Source organism: Rattus norvegicus, chromosome 10, assembly GCF_021556685.1.
Source record: "Rattus norvegicus strain SHRSP/BbbUtx chromosome 10, alternate assembly SHRSP_T2T, whole genome shotgun sequence".
Classification (NCBI taxonomy): Eukaryota; Metazoa; Chordata; class Mammalia; order Rodentia; family Muridae; genus Rattus; species Rattus norvegicus.
Genome location: NC_141543.1, coordinates 21141285 through 21162576, shown reverse-complemented (window position 1 = coordinate 21162576; position 21292 = coordinate 21141285). Strand labels below are relative to the sequence as shown.

Genomic DNA, 21292 nt, shown 5'->3' with positions numbered 1-21292 from the left:
TCCCCAAGATGAACAATATTATAAAATTTATTGTTTAAATGACTTAATGATTTTACAGTATTCTTGATTTGATTTAAATAGTTTTAGGGAGATAAAATAATCGATAGAAAGTTTAAGGAGATGGTTTAAGTTGTTTTGCCAGAAAGATGTTAGAATCAAGAATAGAATGTGCTCCTCCTCATAGAAAAGGAATACAGTAATTTTCATGAGTTACAAACATATACATTTCACTATAAAGAAAATCAGGTTGGAACAAACTAATGATCAAGGAAAACATTCATTCTAGGTTAGGTCCAGGGATGAGGCCACAGGTGTGCATCAGGGTAAGTAAGGTCTTGGAGAAGGAGTGGGTAACTCTATTATGAGTGTACGAACAGGGAATGGATGACTAGCTAGACTTCAAAAATAAGACAGATGACTTGTTTCTTGGTAAAATTTTGTTAATCTATGACATAAAAACTATTGCTTTAAACTTATAATGAATTTGTGAAGTAGAAAATAGATAAAACTATTGCTTTACTGAGCTTATCGAATGATAGATAAAACTACTGTTTTGCACTTTAACAATCCTGCTGTAACCTCCTCTTGTATAACATTTTATCTGTTTTTCTTTTGTATTTTATCTGCTTTTTAATGAGGTAATTCTTCCTTTTACATAAAGAACTTAGTCTTGGGGGTATAAAAAAGCTAAGAGAAAAAATAAATTGTTAGAGCTTTCTCATTAGAGCTCTACCTACCAACTGTGTACATATGTAAAATGGTTAGAACTAGCTCACTAGAATTTTGCTCTATCCATCAAATGTGTGTGTGAGATATATGTATGTATATATGTGTATATGTAAATAGTTCGAGCTTGCTCATTAGACTTTTGCTCTGTCCATCAACTATGTGTATGTATATAAATGGTTAGAGCTTGTTCGCTAGAGCTCTGCTCTATTCACTCAAGGTATGAATGTGTATCTGTCTGCATGCATGCATGTATGTATGTATAAAGTTGCTGGAGCTTGATTACTGGAGCTTGCTTGTAGGAGCCTGATACACTTCAGCCACTAAGTTTGTGTGTATGAGTGTATGAATTTTCTCTTTTCTTTCTTGCCATCCCTAGAGTTTAAAGAATTCTGAGTTTCTTGCCAGCCACAGAGATTATCAGCCCCAGATAATTGGCTTTTGCTCCCATGGCAGCACTACCAGGGCTGACCCCACCCCCACCCCATCAGTTGTTGTTAGCAACAACCCCAATCAGTTTAAACTTTTGGTTGTCAAAGCTGGCCTTTAACAGTAAACAGGACTGCCAAAGATATACAGAGAAACTGTCTCCAAAAAAAAAAATAATTTTCGGGGTTGGGGATTTAGCTCAGTGGTAGAGCGCTTGCCTAGCAAACGCAAGGCCCTGGGTTCGGTCCCCAGCTCCGAAAAAAAGAACCAAAAAAAAAAAAAATTTTTTTTTTCTTTCTCTTTTTGTTGTTTACTTAAGCCATCATCAGAAACACTAAGTACATTAACAGGTAGGCCTAATAGTTAGTTCCTCTAGCAAGAGAGCAAGGACCAGTTACCATGTCTAAAAGATCCTCTTGTTTTCTGAGTGGAGAGAGCTGTGTGGCAGGAACCCAGCCAAGCCACTATACTGTTCCTGTTGTCAACACCATCTGAAGTCCACTCCATGTCAATGGCAGCAGCAACCAAGTCTGACCAGGAGTGTTGGCCTCAAAAAGACATTAGGAAAAGAGCCAGGAGACTCTATGTACAGGGACGGACACAGCTAGCAAGAATGATAAGAAGAGCAAACATAAATGTAAGAAGAGATCATTTCAGAAGTTAAGGGTTAAAACCAGCAAATAGCAGGCTTACTTTAAACCTGATCATCAAGACTTGCCAAGAAACCCAACCAAAATCAAATGACACTTATGAGCCAGGATCACTTACCAAAGAGAGTAAAACCCAAGTCTGCCAGTTATCATAATCCCCAGACCTGAGTGCCAAGCCATTCAGGAATCTGCCAGGACCCTGCTAACTCACACCTGTTAAAACTCTGGGGCTACAGAGCAGGTACATCAAGCTCACAAGTAATTATTATCCTAGTTCCAGGGAATCCAGCACTCTGGCTTCCAAGTGTACCTTCCTACATGTAGTACACATTCATACACAACCATCTAGTAATGCCCATACAAGCATGAAAAATAAGATAATAAAATCTAAGACTGAAAATAACAACAAAAAACCCCATCATCTATGCCATTCAAACCTTGGAGAACTAGATCAGTGGGTAAAGGAGCTAGCTTAGCTGCCAAGCCTGCCAATCTGAGTTCAAACCTCAGGAATCACATAGTGGAAGGAGAGACTCTTGCATTGTCCTTTGACCTTCACATGTGCTCTGTACTACATGCACATATATACAAACACAGAGACACATAAATAAAATTTGAAAAAAGACAAACAGCGGGTAATAAGTGGGTATGGAGGCTCTCTTATAATCCCAGTACTCGGGAAACTGAGATAGGACTGCTAAGTTCAAGACCAATGTGAGCTAAGAAGTAAAAAGGGATCCAATGTGGTGACACACACCTTTAATCCTAGGACTGGGGAAGAACCAAATGGATTTCTCTGAGTTCAACCTGGTCTACCTAGTAAGTTCCAAGTTGGCCAGGCATACAAGGTGAGTCCTGTGAAAGGGAGGGAGGAAGAAAAGAAGACATAAAGTAAAAAGTTGGGCTGGAGAGATGGCTCAGCAGTTAAGAGCACTGACGACTCTTTCAGAGGTCCTGAGTTCAATTCCCAGCAACCATGTGGTGGCTCACAACCATCTGTAATGGGGATCTGATGCCCTCTTCTGGTGTGTCTGAAGATAGCGACAGTGCACCCACATACATGAAATAAATCTTTAAAAAACAAAAAAGTAAAAGTGTCTGGGAAGATGATTCTACAGTTCAGAGCCCATAACTGAAGTTCAGTCCCTAGCACCCAAGTAAGGTGGCTCATAGAACTTCCTGTAACCATCTCCGGAGTTTCTAATTCCCTCTTCTGGCTTTGTAGGCACTGTGCCCATACTCACAAATGAACAAATAAACCTTTAAAAAGAATTTTTCAGGGCTTTATTTTTACAAAAGTTATTTATTCATTATATGTGAGTACACTGTAGCTGACTTCAGACATTCCAGAAGAGGACATCGCATCCCATTACAGATGGTTGTGAGCCACCACGTGGTTGCTGGAAATTTTTTTTTTCTTTTCTTTTCTTTTCTTTTTTTTTTTTTTTCCGGAGCTGGGGACCAAACCCAGGGGCTCTATCACTGAGCTAAATCCCCAACCCCGGTTGCTGGAAATTGAACTCAGAACCTCTGGAAGAACAATCAGTGCTCTTAACCACTGAGCCATCTCTCCAGCCCTTTTCGGGATTTAAGACAGGGTTTCTGTGCAGCCTTGGCTATCCTGGAACCCACTCTGTAGACCAGGCTGGCCTTGTACTTAGGGATCCCCCTATCTCTGTTTCCACTGCCCAGTGCTACCACCACCTGGCTACATCTTAAAACTTCAAAAAGCAACAAAATAACAAAAAAGAGATCAGATATGGTGGCATATACCTAAAATCTCAAGGTTTGGGACTTAAGAGACAGAAGAGAAAGAAGTTCAAGATCAGCCTTTGCTAAGTAGCAAGTTCTAGACCGTGTCTTCAAAAGGATCAAAACAGCCAGTTAGTGATTGCACATACTTTGATCCCAGCACTCTGGAGACAAAACTAGGCAGATTTCTGTGAGTTCAAGGTCAGCCTGATCTCTACAGTTAGTTCTAGAATAGCTAAGGTTACACAAAGAAACCCTGTCTCAAAACACCAAACAAGACAAAAAAACAGCGTGTGTGGGGGGAGATACATGAAAAGATGCTGCATGAGCATAATGAATTTGAAAACCAATCAAGAGTATTGTGTGTCTTCTTGTTTTCATGTGAGACTATCACGACTTCTCAGATTTGACAGTATCCTCAAATCATCTATATGAAAATCACCATGTACATGCAGTAGCACAAGAGGACAGCAATGGCAACTCCTGCCAAGGCAGAATAGCCACCAACAAGAGCAGAGCAGAGCACCAAACCACAGAGACACCAAGCAAGGAGGCCAGTGACCCAAGTCTGTTGATACCATCTATACCTCATCAGGCTCCTTGCATCTTATTAACATGCCATTCACTGTAAAGCTAACACCCAGGAAGACTTAGTTCCAGGGCCTCCTTCCTAGTGAACACTTGCTAGTCACCTATTCAGTATCAACTTATCTTTTCCCAATTCCTATCAGCCCCAATCTTCTTTTAGAGGACCCTCCCCCATTACCTGTACCACTACTGGGGAACAGTCATGCTGTCTGGGTAAAGTTCCCCACTTTCCTTACTGGATGGCCCTACTTGGCTTAAGTGTAACAGCACATCATCAGGCTCTAAGTCTGTGGATCTCAATCATCCTAACCTGCAACCTCATGCTGTATTGGCTCCAACCGTAAAATTATATTTGCTGCTCCTTCATAACTGTAATCTTGCTACTCTTATGAATCATAATGCAAATAGCTGTATTTTTCAATGGTCTTAGGTGACCCCTATGAAGAGGTCACTTGACAACCCCCAAAGGGGTCACGACCCACAAGTTCAGAATGCTCTAAGCATTCAAGGACTGGCAGGACATAGCAGCAAAATTGTTCCCTACTATGAGCCAGTAAAGAGCCTTCCTTCACTGGTGTGGGAAAGTCTTGTAATTAAGGGTAGTTAAGAGCATATGTTCACAGAGGTAGCCACCTCCACAAGGGACCCCAAGTGGGTTGTCAAAAAAAAAGCAGGTTCATTAAACTATAAAGAAAAGTGCTAGTCAGATGTGGCACACGAACTTTAGTCCTGGTAATCATGAGGCAAAAGAAGAAGAGGAATCTCTGAGGGTTTGAGACCTGCCTGGTCTACAAAGAGTACTAAATTTGCCAGAGCTAAATAGTGAGACCCTGTCTCAAAAACAAAAAAGGAAGAGGAAGAGGAGGAAGAGGAGGAGGAAGAGGAGGAACAGGAGGAAGAAGAAAAAGAAAAGTGTTGAATTTCTGATCAAAGCACATGAAACACTAGCCAACTAAGTCAAAAATTAATCCCAGTAGACTGGATTTTCTTTTTTTTTCTTTTTTTCTTTCTTTTTTTTTTTGGAGTTGGGGACCGAACCCAGGGCCTTGCACTTGCTAGGCAAGCGCTCTACCGCTGAGCTAAATCCCCAACCCCCTAGACTGGATTTTCTTATTCCCAATCTAGTGCTTCCTAATTACAGCCCACTGCATGAAACGCAGAATGTATTCAAATATGAAAGTTGGTGGGCGGGTGTAAATTACTGGTAAGCACTTGCCTCTAATAAATGAGGTCTTAAATAAAATCACTAACATTGAAAACAAAAACATGAAAAAATACCAACAAAAGACATGTTGGAAATGAGGTGTGATGGAACCTGCCTGTAACCTCAGCACAGAAGCAATTCAAGGTCATCCTCAGCTATACAGCACATTAAAGGGCTCTAAAAGACTTTGTTTCAAAAACTGAACATACTGAGAATGTAGTTCAATTGGTCACATGTCTGTCAACATCCACTGCTTCCAGTTTAATCTTCAGCACTGCGTAAACTGTTGGCACATGCCTGTGCCCAGGATTCTAGAGGTTGAGGCAGGAGAAGCTCAAGTCATTCTCAGTTACATAGGGAATTTTTGAGGCCTACCTGGGATGAATAAGAACTTGTCTCCAAAACAAAACAAATTGTCCTTTAAAATCTTGCTAAGTAAATATCACTTGGCTAATGACAATGAATAAAAACAGTACATATTGAACTGTGTCTCTTGAACTAAAGAAGTGTTAATTCTGTGGCTTTGTAAAAGTGACCAATTTTAATTTCTTTGTGTTCATAGTAAACTTAAAGAACAGCCATGGTCTGTGTCCATGTACAAACTGCCCCCAACACCCCAGGACTTCTTGTGTAGCCCTGGCTGTCCTGCAACTAGCTCAGTAAACTCAGAGATCCCCCTGCCTCTGCTTCCCTGAGAGTTAGGATTAAAAGTGTGTGCCAACACATCTGACTACTGCTTTTCTTCAGAATTCAATGAACCTCCTTTCTTGAGAACCCACTTGACTTAATCCCTGAGCCACCACACCCAGCTCAGTCCTGGTTCTAAACAACAATTACCTCAACATCTGGAAATGGTTTTCAGGTTGGGAACAATAGTAAATTCGGTATCTAATCATCAGTTCTAGGGAAATAAGCAAAAAAACGCAAACTCTGCTCATAAGTGCAGTAAGTACCAATCCAGCCAATCCAGCCTCCTGTAACCACAATGATTCTGAATTTAAAAAACAGCAACGCTTGGTCTGATAAGACAGTTCAGCAGGGAAAGGGGTCTGTCACCAAGCCTAATGACCACATTCAATCCACAGAACTCACAGGATTAAAAATGCCCCCTATAAGGAGTTTCTCTTACCACATATTAGCCACCTGAGCCTGAAGTCAGTGCCTCCCCCATCCACATATAAGGTGGATGGACACACACACACACCACACACACGCACCACAAATAAGTGTAAAAATACCTTTTTTTTATAGAGAAAGGTGAAGAAACAAGTTTCAAAGCTATGCTCTCTTCTGGAGAGCACCATCATGCTGCTCAAGTTGCATACATCAGAACACACAATCAGAACTCCCTTCAGCAGATCACGCCATGGAGGGAAAAGGTCCAATTCTAGAAATCCAAGCACAGCCATCAGGAGTTTCTGAACCCTCCAACAACTGTCTACACAGACTAAACTGCCCCACTACTGTCTCATCCTCCAGAAAGAATCCAAAGTACTGACTAAAAAATTAGCAAGATGTGGAAGGGAGTGGAATGATGGGTTAAAAGTTAAAAGTATGGGGGTTGGGGATTTAGCTCAGTGGTAGAGCACTTGCCTAGCAAGCGCAAGGCCCTGAGTTCGGTCCCCAGCTCTGAAAAAAAAAAAAAAAGAAAGAAAAAGAAAAGTTAAAAGTATTTGTTGTTCTTATAGAGGGCATGAGTTGATTACCAGCACCTATGTGGTGGCTCACAACCATCTGTTAACTCCAGTCTCAGGGGATCTGGCACCCCCTTCTGGGCAGCAGGCACATACATGGTGCACATACATATGCACATACATACATACAAAACACTCATCCCCATAAAAAAACTAAATGAATCTAAAATAAAAATAAAGTAATTATAATTGTCTATGTATTTGAATGTATTTCCCTCTCATTATTAAGGGTTAAGATCCTTCTATGCAAGAAGACATGAATTTTGTGCTAAATGGTAAAGTTTAAACATTATGACTTCTGGGTTAGAGAGATAGCTCAGTGGTTAAGAGCACTGATTGCGGGGTTGGGGATTTAGCTCAGTGGTAGAGCGCTTGCCTAGGAAGCGCAAGGCCCTGGGTTCGGTCCCCAGCTCCGAAAAAAAAAAAAAAAGAACCCAAAAAAAAAAAAAAAAAAAGAGCACTGATTGCTCTTCCAGAGGTTCTGAGTTCAAATCCCAGCAACCACATGGTGACTCACAACCATCTGTAATGGGATCTGATGCCCTTTTCTGGTATGTTTGAAGATAACTACAGTGTACTTATATATAATGAATAAATAAATCTTTAAAAAAAAAAACAAACCAAACCATTATAGCTTCTAAGAATTCTCACGCTTCTAATAATTCACAAGCCATATGCTTATAATTCACAAAGCCCTATATTTAGTAGTACACGTGTTACTAAAGAGGGAACTCAAAGAGTTTCCTCCATGCTATGCAAGAACTCTCCTAAGCCTTTACTCTTTTTCATTTTGAATCTCTACAAGTTGCCCAGAATGACACACAATTTTTCGATTCTCCTACCTCAGCTTCCCAAGTAGGTGGGATTACACCTGGCAAGTCTTGTTTGTTGCGTTCTCAATGCCACAAAATATAAGAAGGTATCTAATAACAAGTATGAAGTATCTAAGTAGGAAATAAAACTATAATTCAGCAGCAGCAGCAGCAGCAGCAGAGATCTCAGCTGGGGTTAAAAACAAGGCCACCTGTTACCAACACCTTTCCCTCGCTCCTTTGCCAGGTCTCTGAGCTGTGTAGAGAAAATGGACACCCTGTGCCGAACTCACCTGAGCTCTCTGCCTTCGTTGTACCGTCTACTTGAGGGGGCCCTCGGGGCAGCAGTCTCCAATAGCAGCTTCTGGGTGAGCCTGCTGGGGGGGACAGAGTCTCGGCCATCATCCTCATCTGCATCTTGGTCACATTTCCATTCTTCATCTTCATTCAAAGTGGGCAAGTATCCAGACATGCCCTTCCCTGTCCCGGACCCTGAGCTCTGGTCACTGCAGACCTTTGGACTTTCTGAGCCTGTCCTTGTGTACTCCAAATAAATGTCAGACTTAAGGAAGGAAGGGTAGGTGTTCTCCTCCATGGTGGACTGGATTTCTGTCTGTGCCTGGTCAAACATGGCAGGATCGATCTGCTGCTTCATGACGCAGTCCTTTATGAAGCTCTTAGTGGCTGGCTTGGTTTGTCTGGACACAATGCCATTGCTATCCAGGATGTACTTTCGGTAGATGGCTCTTGCCAGCTTCAGCCTCTTTTCCTCATTTGAGTCACAAGGCTCAAGCTTTCTGAAGCCACTGCAGGCAAACCAGAAGTCCAGCAGGTCAGCACAGCCCTCCTGCTTCAGGAAAGTCCTGAACAGGCTGATCCCATCTTGGTCATCCAGTAAGGAATGCAGTGACTCAGCCCACCTCAAGTATGGTGGGGTGGGGGAGGCACTGCCCTCAGGCTCATATCCCAGATCCAGATCTGAACGTCTTGGGGTGGCTGTTGAGGTCTCACTTTTAATGCTGGTACCTTTCCCAGAGCAGAAACTGTGGTTGACAGGCCTCGAATCAGTGGATACCAGTTCTCCCTCTTCTCCAGGCACTGGGGGCCGGGGGGCATCTTCGGTGAAACTTGCTCCGAGGTCCAAGGGGAAACCCTGCTCCTGGACATTCATTTTGGGACTCTGCATCAGTGAACAATGAGCGCTGCACCCTAATACCTCAGTACTTACAGCTCCCAAGGGAATCAATCTCTCCTGTTAAAACCATTAAGAGGACAAGGATTAGGAAAGGTGGTCCATGGAAACACCAGAGGTTCTCTTGAGATGTGCAGGGATGCCCTCCCACTCCCACTTGGAGCAGAGACTCAGTGCAGACTTCTAGCAGAGACATATTTTGGCCACAATTTTTGCTCTATCATTAAGGCAATTTCTGGAACTTTTACAAGACTGCCTCTCACACTAAGTGAAAGTCTGGATCATGGGGGACATCTCTCCTTCAAAGGATGCCTTCAGTGGTAAGGCCTGAAGATCACCCATCCTGGCTAAAGAAATGAATGTCAAGAGGACAAGAAAGCTAGAAAAAGGTGCCTCTGTCCCCAGTCACCAGCATCACATCAGTCAGTTGGTCCCTCATCCATGAAGACAATCACCACACTTGCCCTAGTGACACTCAGAAACAAAGAAGAGGCACACTACAGATCCTCAGGTAGACAGGCATAGGGCAAGTTTAACAGAGTCTCTATTTTCTGTCTATTCTATTATTTTTCATACTTGGCATGCCTTATGAGCAACCACACAGCAAGATGTCCTTCCAGCTCTCAACAAGTAAGAGATCAAGTGATCATAGGCTGGCTACCTTGCACACCTTGGACCAGTGATGGAAGAACACAGTCCACACTCAGAGGCATCTATGCATTGTCTACACAGACAACTTTAGAGATTCAGAAAGCTGTACTTGGCTGCTAATTTCTCTCTTACAAGAAGATTCCCTTCTGATAGCATATGGTGACTTTGGAAAGACAGAAAAGGTACAGAAAAAAAAAAAATCAGTTACAAATACAAGTATGCTTTTTCAATAAAGAAGCATACAAGAAATGTGATTTAGCTCCGCCAAATGAAAACTGTACCACCTATACCTTTGTTGCCGTGTGGGGTGTGCAAAAGGGAGCAAATTTGTTCAAATTTGGATTGGACCCTGCTATGATCTCTGGTCCTTTCTGCTACATCTGATATATCTCAACATATCCAAAGGGGAGACAGCAACAAAGCCCCAATTGGTCCCAGCTAAAGTGAGCTAGAGAGGCATATGTCAGGGTCAGGTAACCGGAACAAAATGAATCCTAAAAACAAAAGACAGGCATCATGGTTCATGCTTGTACTCTCAGCACTCAGGAGACTGAGGCAAGAAGACGATCATCCTGAGTCAAGGCAAGCCTGGGTTATAAAATGAGGACCCGTCTCAATAAATAAATAAACCCAGTGTATTGACACAAATCTATCATCTCAGCACTTGAAAAAATGAGGGAGAATTCAAGGCTCGATCGAGAGTTCAGGGTCAGCCAGATGGTGGGTGGTCCCTGAACTTGGGAGGTTAAGAGACGTGAATCTCTGAGTTCAAGGCCCACCTGGTCTACAGAGCAGCCAGAGTTCCAGAACAGCCAGGACTATAGAGAGAAACCTTGTCTCAAAAATAAAACAAATCAAAGAGTTCAAGGTCATGGGCTGGGGATGTAGCTCAGATGGCAGAGTGTTGCCTAGCAAGCTTGAGGCCTGGGCTTCATCCCCAGATCCCCAATACTGCAAAAAATGAGTGTGTGGAGGTAGAGGCAGAAGGATGAGGAATTCAAGGTTATTCTTGGCTACATCAGAGTTGGAGGGCAGTCTGGGGTACAAGAGACAACAAAAACAAAAAACATGATACACATCAACAACCAAAAAGGGAGATGCTGTCCTTGGTCACCATTCTACAGTGCTGAGCCCTGACTTCCATGAAATCCATCTTTTGTTCATTCTCACACAATACACACTTTACCTGCTAACGATGCTGATGACTAGATTACTAATGGCTAGAAGGAAGAGGCATGTACAAATAAAAGATGGGTCACAATTATGATATTTCTGCAACTAATGACTTCTTAGGTAAGCTATAATCTCAGCCTCAGCAGGATCAGCCTGTTTCTTAAGGTCACAGCCGATGACTGTGGTCTCCTGCTGCTCACAGACCTCCTATACCTCTCCTTAACTTAGTCACTTTCTGGGAGTTCTGTCTACATGTGGTAAGCATCTTGGACATCTGAAACACCACAGCAGCCCATCATGTCTCCTTGCTCTTATCTAAGATATCATCATAGGAAAGAGGGGCCTGCACTCCTGCACCTGTCCCTGAACATCAACATTCCCACAAATTACTAACATTAAAACAGCCCAATTTCCAATAATCCCTGGGCTCCCACAGAGGACACCTAACAGGTAAGGTACACAGAAATACCACACAAAAAGCAGCTATGATAATTCAATAAGTCTAAAACCCATAGTACCAAATCCAGCCTCAAACCTGCAACCAACACTTATAAAGTAACTCCATAAAGGTAATATACAAGTCTGACACACACACACACACACACACACACACACACACACACACACACACAAAGAGTATAAGCTTATGATTTAGGTTGAATGTGAAAATAATATGACTAGCATTTTACTAATGAGCCATTGATTAAATTCTTGAAAGGTCAGGGTTCTCATTTCATATCTAATCCAGTCACCCATCAAATAAAGTCCTTTTTTTTGGGGGGGGGGAGCTGAGGACCGAGCCCAGAGCCTTGCGCTTGCTAGGCAAGAGCTCTACCACTAAGCTAAATACCCAACCCCTTCAAATAAAGTCTTAACGGACAATAAAACCCACTTTGTTTCTCCAAAAGATGTAGCACAAGTCAATACTGCTGAAAAATCAAACAGAATCCCTGTGCTTCATATACTTTCTTGATCCTGAAGTGAAGCTCTAAAACTGAAATCAGCCAGTACTGCCTCTCTCAGGTAAAGTCAGACTCCCATGTTCTCCAAACTGGCTGTGAGTAAATGGACTTGTCAGAGTAAAAGGGAAAAATGCACACGTTTATCTTGAAGATGAGCTGAGAAAAATCCTTAGGTTTTTTTTTTTTCTTTCTACTTTCTTTATGCCCAACTAAAAATGTGCACTTTGGGTTTCGGTTGGGAGGGGGGTATTTTGTTTTGGGGGAGCATAAGTAAGGCAATGGACACCAGAACAAGTGGGTATTTGGCCAGTCAAACCACACCATAGAGTGCCCTCCTTGGATTGTTCTTACTTGACCCTACTTTACTTTTTCATAGGGATTAGGATGATGTGAAGGAAGGACACACACACCCAGTTCGGAGGACACAAACATAGTCTACCACCAGCAGCTCCTCAACACCAACTCACCCACATCCTAAACGAGTCCCCGGCCCATGAACAAGTATACCACGCTCAGCAGACACACACCTAACTGTAGACCATTCTTAGAATCCTTGGTTTTCCGTACTCCCTTGTCCTGTTCACACAGGCCTTTGCTCTCCTCATGCCCTACTATCATCCCGTCCCTAGCACATCGCCCCCTCAAAGCCCTTCTCCCCAATATGTCTAGCATACCAGGCAGTCCCCACGCCTCTACACATACTGCGGAACCTGCCACCTCTCCTGCTTAGCGTCCGCTTGGAGCTCTGTTCTCCCTACACCGGGCACAACCTCGCACAGCGCGGGCCACGCTCCGACACGCCTCCCGCCCGCAACCCGCGCGCCCCTCTCTTCCGGGTCCGCGTACGCCGGCCTAGCGCGGCCTACTCCCGCAGCCCCGGGCAGCAGGCCTCCGCGCCACAGGAGCGCGCCCGCCGGCTCCCACTACTCACCAGCGCGCGGCGGCTGTGGAGGCGCGGCCCGGGGCCTGGCTCCCGGCCCGGCGAGGCCCATGCGCTCAGCGGCGGCTCAGCGGGCGGGCCACGGCGGGGGCGCGGCCCTGAGGGGCCCCCATCGCGGCGGCGGCGACGGCTCGGCGACCCGTGGCCTGGAGGCGGCGCGAGGCAGGCCGCAGAGCGCCGCCAAGACCCGCTGTTCACTCTCACCAGCCCACTCTGGAAGGAGGCTCCAGCCCGACCCCGGCAGGCTCCTGCGGCGGCGGCGGCACCGGCCGCAACGGCCGCAAGCGCTTCCCTGAGCCGGGAGCCCAGAGCCCTGAAGCCCAGGCCCGAGCGCCCCCGCCGGCGCCGCCCGGAAGTGCGGGGGCGGGGCCGTGGTGTGGGGCGGGACTGCTGCGGAGGCTGGGTCTCTGTGTGAAAGCAGAACCACGGTGTGGGGCGGAGCTTCTAACATGGGCGGGGTGGGAGGCTGAAGACCAGAAGAGTAAGGGGCAGGGTCTTGAGAGGCGGGGCTGCGGCGTACTCAAGATTGGAAGGAAACCGGAGCCAAGCAGTGTCTTGCGGTGGTGGAGGCGGGGCGTGAACTAGGAGCGCCGCTGGAACGTAGTCGCGGAGGATGCCCAATGGGGCCGCAACTACTGCTCGTCCCGAAAGGTGGCATGGGAAACAGCCCTGAGCGCGCTCAACAACCTCGGCCATCACCGAACCCTAGGCCAGTACACTGAAGGCAGACCACCTATGTCTGGTCGCAAACGCTACCCTGAAACGGCCTCTGGGTAACCGGACCTCTCCACACAAACACACACATAACAGATATACGGTCCCCCAAAGCAGCTCTTGCTGAGTCTGAAGGCGCAACGAGCCAACTCCATGATGCCCCACCACAGGCTTACGTACACAAGGCCACAGTATCAGGAACATGGATACCCAGCTCTCTACTTGACAGGCCGCAACCCTCGGTCAGCCACGCCCCAAGAAGATGGATGTGTACACAAGGAATTACTGCACTTAAGAATGTCATCTACCAGTCAAATCGGGACTCTGGAGCACAGTCGGACACCTCTCAGGTAGTCCATTTTACAGACAAGAGGTTGCAACCCATGCTCAGTACACACCCAATGCTTCACCTTGACCAGAGTAGTCCTGGTACCCAAATTCTTTTTTTTTTTTTTCTTTTTTCTTTTTTTCGGAGCTGGGGACCAAACCCAGGGCCTTGCGCTTGCTAGGCAAGTGCTCTACCGCTGAGCTAAATCCCCAACCCCCCCCCCCCCAAATTCTTTCAGAACCTCTCCAGTTATCTATCCTGGCTGCATCCGCACTTGCCCATCTACATGCTTTTAGTGCCTACATCTACATGCTGCTAGTGCCACTATTATGTTTTATTCTGGGCTTTGTTCTCCCTCGTTGTTTGGTCCCTTATCCATCATGGCTTCCAGGCAAAAGCAGTAGTATTGGCTTAGGACTCTAAACCCACAGGCCATCTTCCACCCAGCTGCTTGAAGTGATCCTAACCCTGCCACCTGTCTCTTGAGAGGACTTAGCACAGTGCTGAGGCCCAGAATTACTATGTATAGAGAAGGAACCACTTGAACTATAGCTACTAGGGTGACCTAGCCTGCCAAATTCCTCTCATTGACCCATCACTGAGCCTCAGGATTGGGGCTGGGGTATAGACAGTGCTAAGCCAACACAGCCCCACTCAAATCCCAGGACAGGTTTCCTGTTCACATCTGTCCAACTGATGCAGCCCCAGGTCCCAGGCCCTCCGGGCTGGAAGTCCCAGACCATTCAGCCTCATATCATTTAGAAGAACCAATCATGGCCACTGAGTGAGCACTGGATAGCCTTGGCCTTGGGCTTCCTCCCCACTCCCAAACCCGGGCCCCAACGCTTGCCTTGATTCTGTAGAGCTGCTGCTGCGGCCAGGCCAGGCTCTCGGGATCAAGTCCACGTCCATCCTCCTGCTAGCCCACGGTGGTAGGTATCCCCAAGCCCTGGGACCAGAAGAGGACCCTCGGGCCTCCAGCTCCTCGGGACCCCTGCCCTGCAGGGACAGGAAGGGAATCAGGAAGCCTGGAGGAAATGCAACAGCCTGCTAAGGAGGGCTGTGGGGGTGTGGTGGAGGAGAAATTATAAATAGGGGGTGAAAGGGCTAAATTATAAAGACCTTGAGGGGACTTCTGCAATGAGGGGGGGTTAAGGACAGTACCTGGGAGCCTTCATTCTGAGAGATAGGGACCTTAAACTACAAATGCAATATCCTTTGCTCCACCCACAATTGCCATTAGCAGCTTTAACTTTATTTTCATGGCATTTGTTCAGATTTCTTGGCCAGGAATCAAAGAGTTCCAAAAACCCAAACTCATGAGCAGAAATTATTTTCTTCAATGTAGACATAGAAATGTTTTTTGTTTAAAAAAAGATTTATTTATTTTATGTATGTGAGCACACTGTAGCTGTCTTCAGACACACCAGAAGAGGGCATCGGATCCCATTACAGATGGTTGTGAGCCACCATGGGGTTACTAGGAATTGGAACTCAGAATCTCTGGAAGAGCCATCTCTCCAGCCTGACATAGGAATACTTTTTTTTTTTTTTTCCGGAGCTGGGGACCGAACCCAGGGCCTTGCGCTTGCTAGGCAAGCGCTCTACCTCTGAGCTAAATCCCCAACCCCCCATAGGAATACTTTTTTAAAAAAGATTTATTATGTAGTGTTCTGCCTGCATGCCAGAAGAGGGCGCCAAGATCACATTACAGGTGGTTGTGAGCCACTGTGTGGTTGCTGGGAATTGAACTCAGGCTCTCTGGAAGCGAAGTCAGTGCATTCAACCTCTGAACAATCTGTCTCGCCTAGGAATACTTTTAAATAAAGTGATACAAAGAAGGTCACCGGGCACCACCTGGCATGCATGCAACAGAGGGTCTGGCCCAGAGATACATTGCAGGAAAATGCACAGCAGAAAGCCAGCGGCAGACATGAATGGCCACTGTTGATGTCACAGCTCAGGAAAAGAGGGACCATTTTGATCCTCAATTCTAGGGGAAGAGGGGCTTCAGGCTCAGCTGGTTTCTGTCTGTCCCTTGCCCCCTCTACCCAGTGCAGAAGTGTAGTAGGTAGTGGTAGGATGCAACTGAATTCCTTGTAGCCTCATATGTCTTATTTGCCGTTCTAGAATACAGCAGCCATCTGGACCCAATGTGACCCAGAATGCTCAGAGGACTTAGGTGGCCCAATTTCCTCCCTCTGTCAACCAGCTACCTTCCTGCCCTAGCCCAACCCCAGCTTATGTTTTCCCCCACTCTCCACCCCTCAAATGAATCTTCTTTCCCATCATTTCTGAGATTAGGGTTGAGGAGTTCAGGTGTGGGAGTGTGGTGTCCAGGACCTCTTTGCTATAAGGATAGTGAGTTGCAACAGTGAGAAAAGCCGTAATGGCACAAACACAGATGCTAATTTTTGTATCAGAATAAGTATCTATGAAAGCAGGAAGAGCTTATCAAAAGAGGGCTCATGTAGGTCCCTGGAGAATAAGCAGTGTCTCACTGTATAGCTCAGGCTAGCCTTAAACTTAAGGTGCTCCAAGCTCTCCAAGGGCTAGGAATACAGGAATGAATGTGCCATTACGCCCAGCATGCATCTTATTTATTCTTTTTTATTTTTATGTACATTGGTGTTTTGTCTGTATTATGCCTATGTAAGGGTGTCAAATCTTGGAGTTATAGACAGGTGTGAGCTGCCATGTGGGTGCTGGGATTTGAACCCGAGTCCTCTAGAAGAGCAGACAGTGCTTTTACCGCTGAGCCATCTCTCCAGCCCTATTTTATTCTTCACGAAAATGCAGCAGAGCCAGTTGTGGTGGCACATGGCTTTAACTCCAGCACTCGGAAGGCAGAGGCAGGTGAATCACTGTGAGTTCAAGGCCAGCCTGGTCTACAAAGCGAGTTCCAGGAGAGCCGGGGTTGTTACACAGAGAAACTGTCTTGAAAACCCGAAACAAGAAAAAGCAGAGTGCTGCAATAATATTGCCTTTACAATGAAATGGAAGCCTTGACAATTCTGCAGTGGCTATTACCTTCCAGTGACATCGATGCATAAGTAATAGGAACAACACAATAGCAAAGTGAGCCCTGGAAGGATGAAACTGCTCACGGGCAGCATTAGCTAATGTGTTTCTGTATTCACTCCAGGGTAGGGCCCGAGGCCTTAACTCTGTGCCAGCTGCCACCTTGGCACGGGCATGACCCATGACAGATTGATTGATTGATTGATTGATTGATTGATTTATTTGGTTCTTTTTTTTTTGGAGCTGGGGACCGAACCCAGGGCCTTGTGCTTCCTAGGTAAGCGCTCTACCACTGAGCTAAATCCCCAGCCCCAGATTTATTTATTTTTAATGTGTACGGGTACAAGCTAGCCAGGGACCATATGTAGAAGTCAGAGTACAGTTTTTGGAAGTTGATTATCTTCTTCTACACATGGGCCCTCAGGATTGAACACTGGTCATCAGGTTTAGCAGCAAACTCTTTTGCCCGCCGAGCCATTTTGCCGGCCCCAAGTTCTTGCTCCCCTTGAATCACTCCTGGTGATGTGTGTTCTGAGCTGGCCCCTTGCATTACTCCTGGTGTTTGTATTTCGCCCAACAGGAGCATGACTGTCCTAAATGATATGGTTCAACACGGCTGCAGTGTTAACCACTGTTGAGACATCTAAATAACAGGTTCTATGCCAGCCAGCATTGCAATGGAGGGTTCTGATGGCTCCTGCTTCAAAATGCTGTTACAGCTGAGTGTCTGCCTTCCCCTCCCGGGTAAGAGGCATCTGTCCACAGAGGACTAGAGAATGAGTAACTGCCTTGCTATCATGGCCTCTTCAGAGATGGACACTGCAGTAGCTAGCATGCTTATCCCCTGAGTTAGACTCCGGGTCCTCGTAGCCATGTCCTCCTCTCTAGCACGTCTGACCCAGCATACCACTTCCCTGCCAGCCTACAGGAGTCAAGAGCCACGAAGGCAGGAAAGCAGGTAAACGGGCATGAAGGTGGGGCTGCACTAGCTCGCCCTTTGAGGGGACCCCAAGAAGTAAACCCTTCTCAGGATACAACTCACACCTTCTTTTTTAGATTTTTTTTTTCTTTTTTTCGGAGCCGGGGACCAAACCCAGGGCCTTGTGTTTGCTAGGCAAGCGCTCTACCACTGAGCTAAATCCCCAACCAACTCACACTTTCTTATTGAGGTCTGAGTCCCTACTGTCTTAAGGGCAGTCATCTGTCTGGGGGCATCTGGGAGGAAGGGCAATGCAGAGACCAAGGTAGCAGGCAAGTCGATCAGGGTCAGCAGGTAGGTATGGAAAATGGGAGGTCTAAGCTCTGTTTTACTTCCTCAGCCCAGTAAACAGTAGGGGCGGGTAGCTCGATACCAAGCCCCGTACCCCCCCCCCCTTGTACCCAAACTAGGAAACCTCAGGAACACAAGGGAATGGCACCAGCCACTCCGGAGACTTGAATACCTGCTGTGTCTGCCAGAGTGAGGCTCCCTTAGAGGTCCATGCACAGCTTTGCACGGATAAGATCAAGTGGCAGAGTAAAGTCTCCTGCTATGCCTGGTATACGTCTTAGAAAGAGGAAGGAGCCTGCTGGCCTCCCTAACCTCAGTACCATTTGTCCAGCGTCAGCACTGTTCTCCCCTGTGAGCGTGCCAGGCCCTAACGATACTCTGCAGGTGTTCTTTCCTACTTCGCTATACCCAAGCCACTTTCTCTTCCTGCTCTCCTGCTGCCCACTGCCACCTTATTCCTTCTGTTCCCACCCTACCCCCCCATGTCATTTGCCATCGTCCCCAGCTTCCTTACATCTTCACAAGCCTGTGTCCCAGGCACTCTCGTACAGTGCATTGGGTATTAATTTTCCATCTCTCTGGCTCTGCTCCTCTGCCCCCACAAACTTGCAAAGTACCCATCAGTCAGGGGCTATCCAAACAGGTGAAAAGGTATCACCTAGGAAGGCTAGTGGCCAACACACCTTCAGTCCAGAAGGCCCCTCCTTCTACCTCCTACCCTCTACACTGCTGTCCTGAGATGTCTCTCTCTGCTGCCTAGGAACCCTGTGGGCAGCGGCGGCCAAGTTCTAAGTATGTGATTATGTATGCTGGGGTCCCTCCAGCCCCTTTGTTGCCGCAGAATCTGTCTTGGCAAACAAAAGTGCACTGGATTAGCCACAGTGGATTAAAAGATTTGCTTCTCAGAGTTTACCTAACAACCTACCAATCACATCGACAGCAGCTTTCAACCCCCAGGATGCATTTACCAGGGCAGCTGAGAGCTCATGGCCCGTGGGCAGCAGGACCTGGTTGTAGTAGTTACATATATACCCTGATCAGCCCATCCTCACACCCACCATTGCCCATGGCCAGCATGCCTTCCCAGCTCCTCCAGGCTCCTATAGGTAGACTTTGGGGAAGGGACATGAACCAAGTAAAGGGTAAAGGCCCGGAAATGGGGACTAGGTCTAGCCAGGACTGCCTTACAGGGGATGCATTAGGGACCAGGCCTCTCTTTTGCCCAGCCTGGCCCCTGATGCATCCACGCATGTCATACACAGCAGCAGCAAGGACAGAAGCAACATGGAGGGTGGCCACAGGAGGCAGGTGATACACAAGGCTCTTCTGTACTACAGCACATGGCCCCTCCACTGTCACCCCACAGCATGTGCTCCTACACATACATGCACACACATGTGCATGCACACGCGCTCGTGCACGCACACACAAACACACACTCTCTCACAGGCATGCCCCTTTGATCTCCGAAGGGGACTCCATTGACAAGCTCTTAATCGCAGCTGCCTGTGCAGGGCTGTGCTCTGAAGTCCCGAGTAATGGGATTTGGCGCTTCTGATCTATCTGGGCTGGCTGCTCCCCCTGTTATAGGTGGACATTTTTTTCTGTTGCTTCTTTTTTTTCCCCCTTATTGAAAAAAAAAAAAACAACTGCCGATTTAAGGCGGCTGCCGCAGAGCCCTGGCATGGTGGTCAGGACACCAAGGGCCTGGGCTAGTGGGGGGGGGGGGTCTTTGAAGCTGCCTCTGTATGGAATCTGACGGGAGAGACCAACCAAGGCGGTTTTCGGGCCCGTGGTGGTGTGGTGTGGCTCCATTCTGCTCATAGACTTTCTATTGTCTCCTCCCTTGACCCTTCCATGGACCATGTGGAGTGAGGATCCAAAGTGAAGGTTCGGTGGGAGAGTGTGGGTGTGCTGAGGGTGGGGTGGGCTGAGGGCAGGGCCACAACCACAAGAACAATGGGCTACAAGGACCACCTACATACACCTGTCCACCCATTCTTCCATCCATCTGTCCACCCGCCTGGCTTACCTCACCTGCCTGGCTCCAAGTGCCTGATCGCGACCCACTGTCCCGCTGTCCGCCATGATGGGCTTGGCTGTCCGTCCGAGCACTTTCAGCCACTCCAGGAAGCCGGTCCCTGCTCTTGGCCACTGTGTGGCTGGAAGGCAGAAGCGTGACTCTAGGCTGCAGCTCGGGCTCCTGCCGCCTATTGGCTGAGGCAGAGACCAGATGACGGGCCTCAGAACCCTATGGTAGCCATGGCAACCAGCCCCTTTAGACACCGCCACCCCCCAAGCCACTCCTATTTGCGGAGGGAGCAGGCAGTGCTGCCAGTGGCCCCATGCCAGTGTCCCTTCAGAGGGGCGACTGGGATTGACTACATGGTAACTGTCCCCACACTAGCTGTTAAGCATTTTTGTTATGTGTTTCATGCATGTCCCATGTGTATGGGTCTCTGTCCACCTTATGGCCTTTCCTGAGCTGTTCCATGTCCTGCCTGATTCCCTGGCAGAAGTCAAACAACCATCTTTGAAGCCCTACGAGAAAAGGATTTCAGGTCAGGCTTGCCCCAGGGGCTGAAGGCCAAGCCACTGCAGGTGAAAAGCCAGTGAGACATGGGGAATGGACTGCAGTAGGAGGAAGAACAGGGAGAAGGCCCACCCCAGCCCCTGGTGGGAAGAGACAAGGTTTCCACCTACCTCAGATGAAAGTTTGTCAACATCGCCTCTATTCACAAAGCACTCCATACTCTTATGGTAATGTCACTGCCTGCTGAATACACGCCTGCTGCCAAGAGTCTCCCAAGGCCCTAAGTATGGCCCTGCTCTCTACAGACCTGGGTCCCCGAACTGGAAAGACTCTGGAATCCTTCTGGAGAACACTACCTCCAGAGCCAACTAATATTAGTCCCTAGAGAGACATTCCAGGATACCCCTAGAGCAGATTCTCAGCAAGGATGTGGTGTGGCAACCTCCACAGGCTGCTTGTCCTCGTTACAGACCCTCGAACAACCTGGAAGCCATCAACATCCCAGTTCTGGACATTCAGAAATAGCCCTGTCTGGTCAAGACACCCCTGTGAGCAGCACAGCCTGGCTGAGAGCCCTGCAAAGGCCTCTGGGAGCTGTCAGACTGCATCCCACTTTCTAGGTAAAGCCCAGGTCACACCTGTGGAACAGTCTC

General features: G+C 47.1%; 1 protein-coding gene across 4 annotated transcripts in view; it reads right to left on the bottom strand.

The window, feature by feature from the left end:
• Axin1 (axin 1) overlaps positions 1-13111 on the bottom strand; it is a 52354-nt gene extending 39243 nt beyond the window's left edge. For 2 of the 4 annotated variants that reach the window (XM_087574586.1, XM_087574587.1), the window contains exons 1-2: positions 12508-12650; positions 8149-9107 (exon numbers count right to left, since the gene is read on the bottom strand). In XM_087574586.1, the coding sequence (XP_087430712.1) occupies positions 8149-9041 (893 nt within the window). In that variant the 5' untranslated portion in view covers positions 9042-9107; positions 12508-12650. 4 annotated transcript variants of the gene reach the window in all.
• Positions 13112-21292: the final 8181 nt, after the last annotated feature.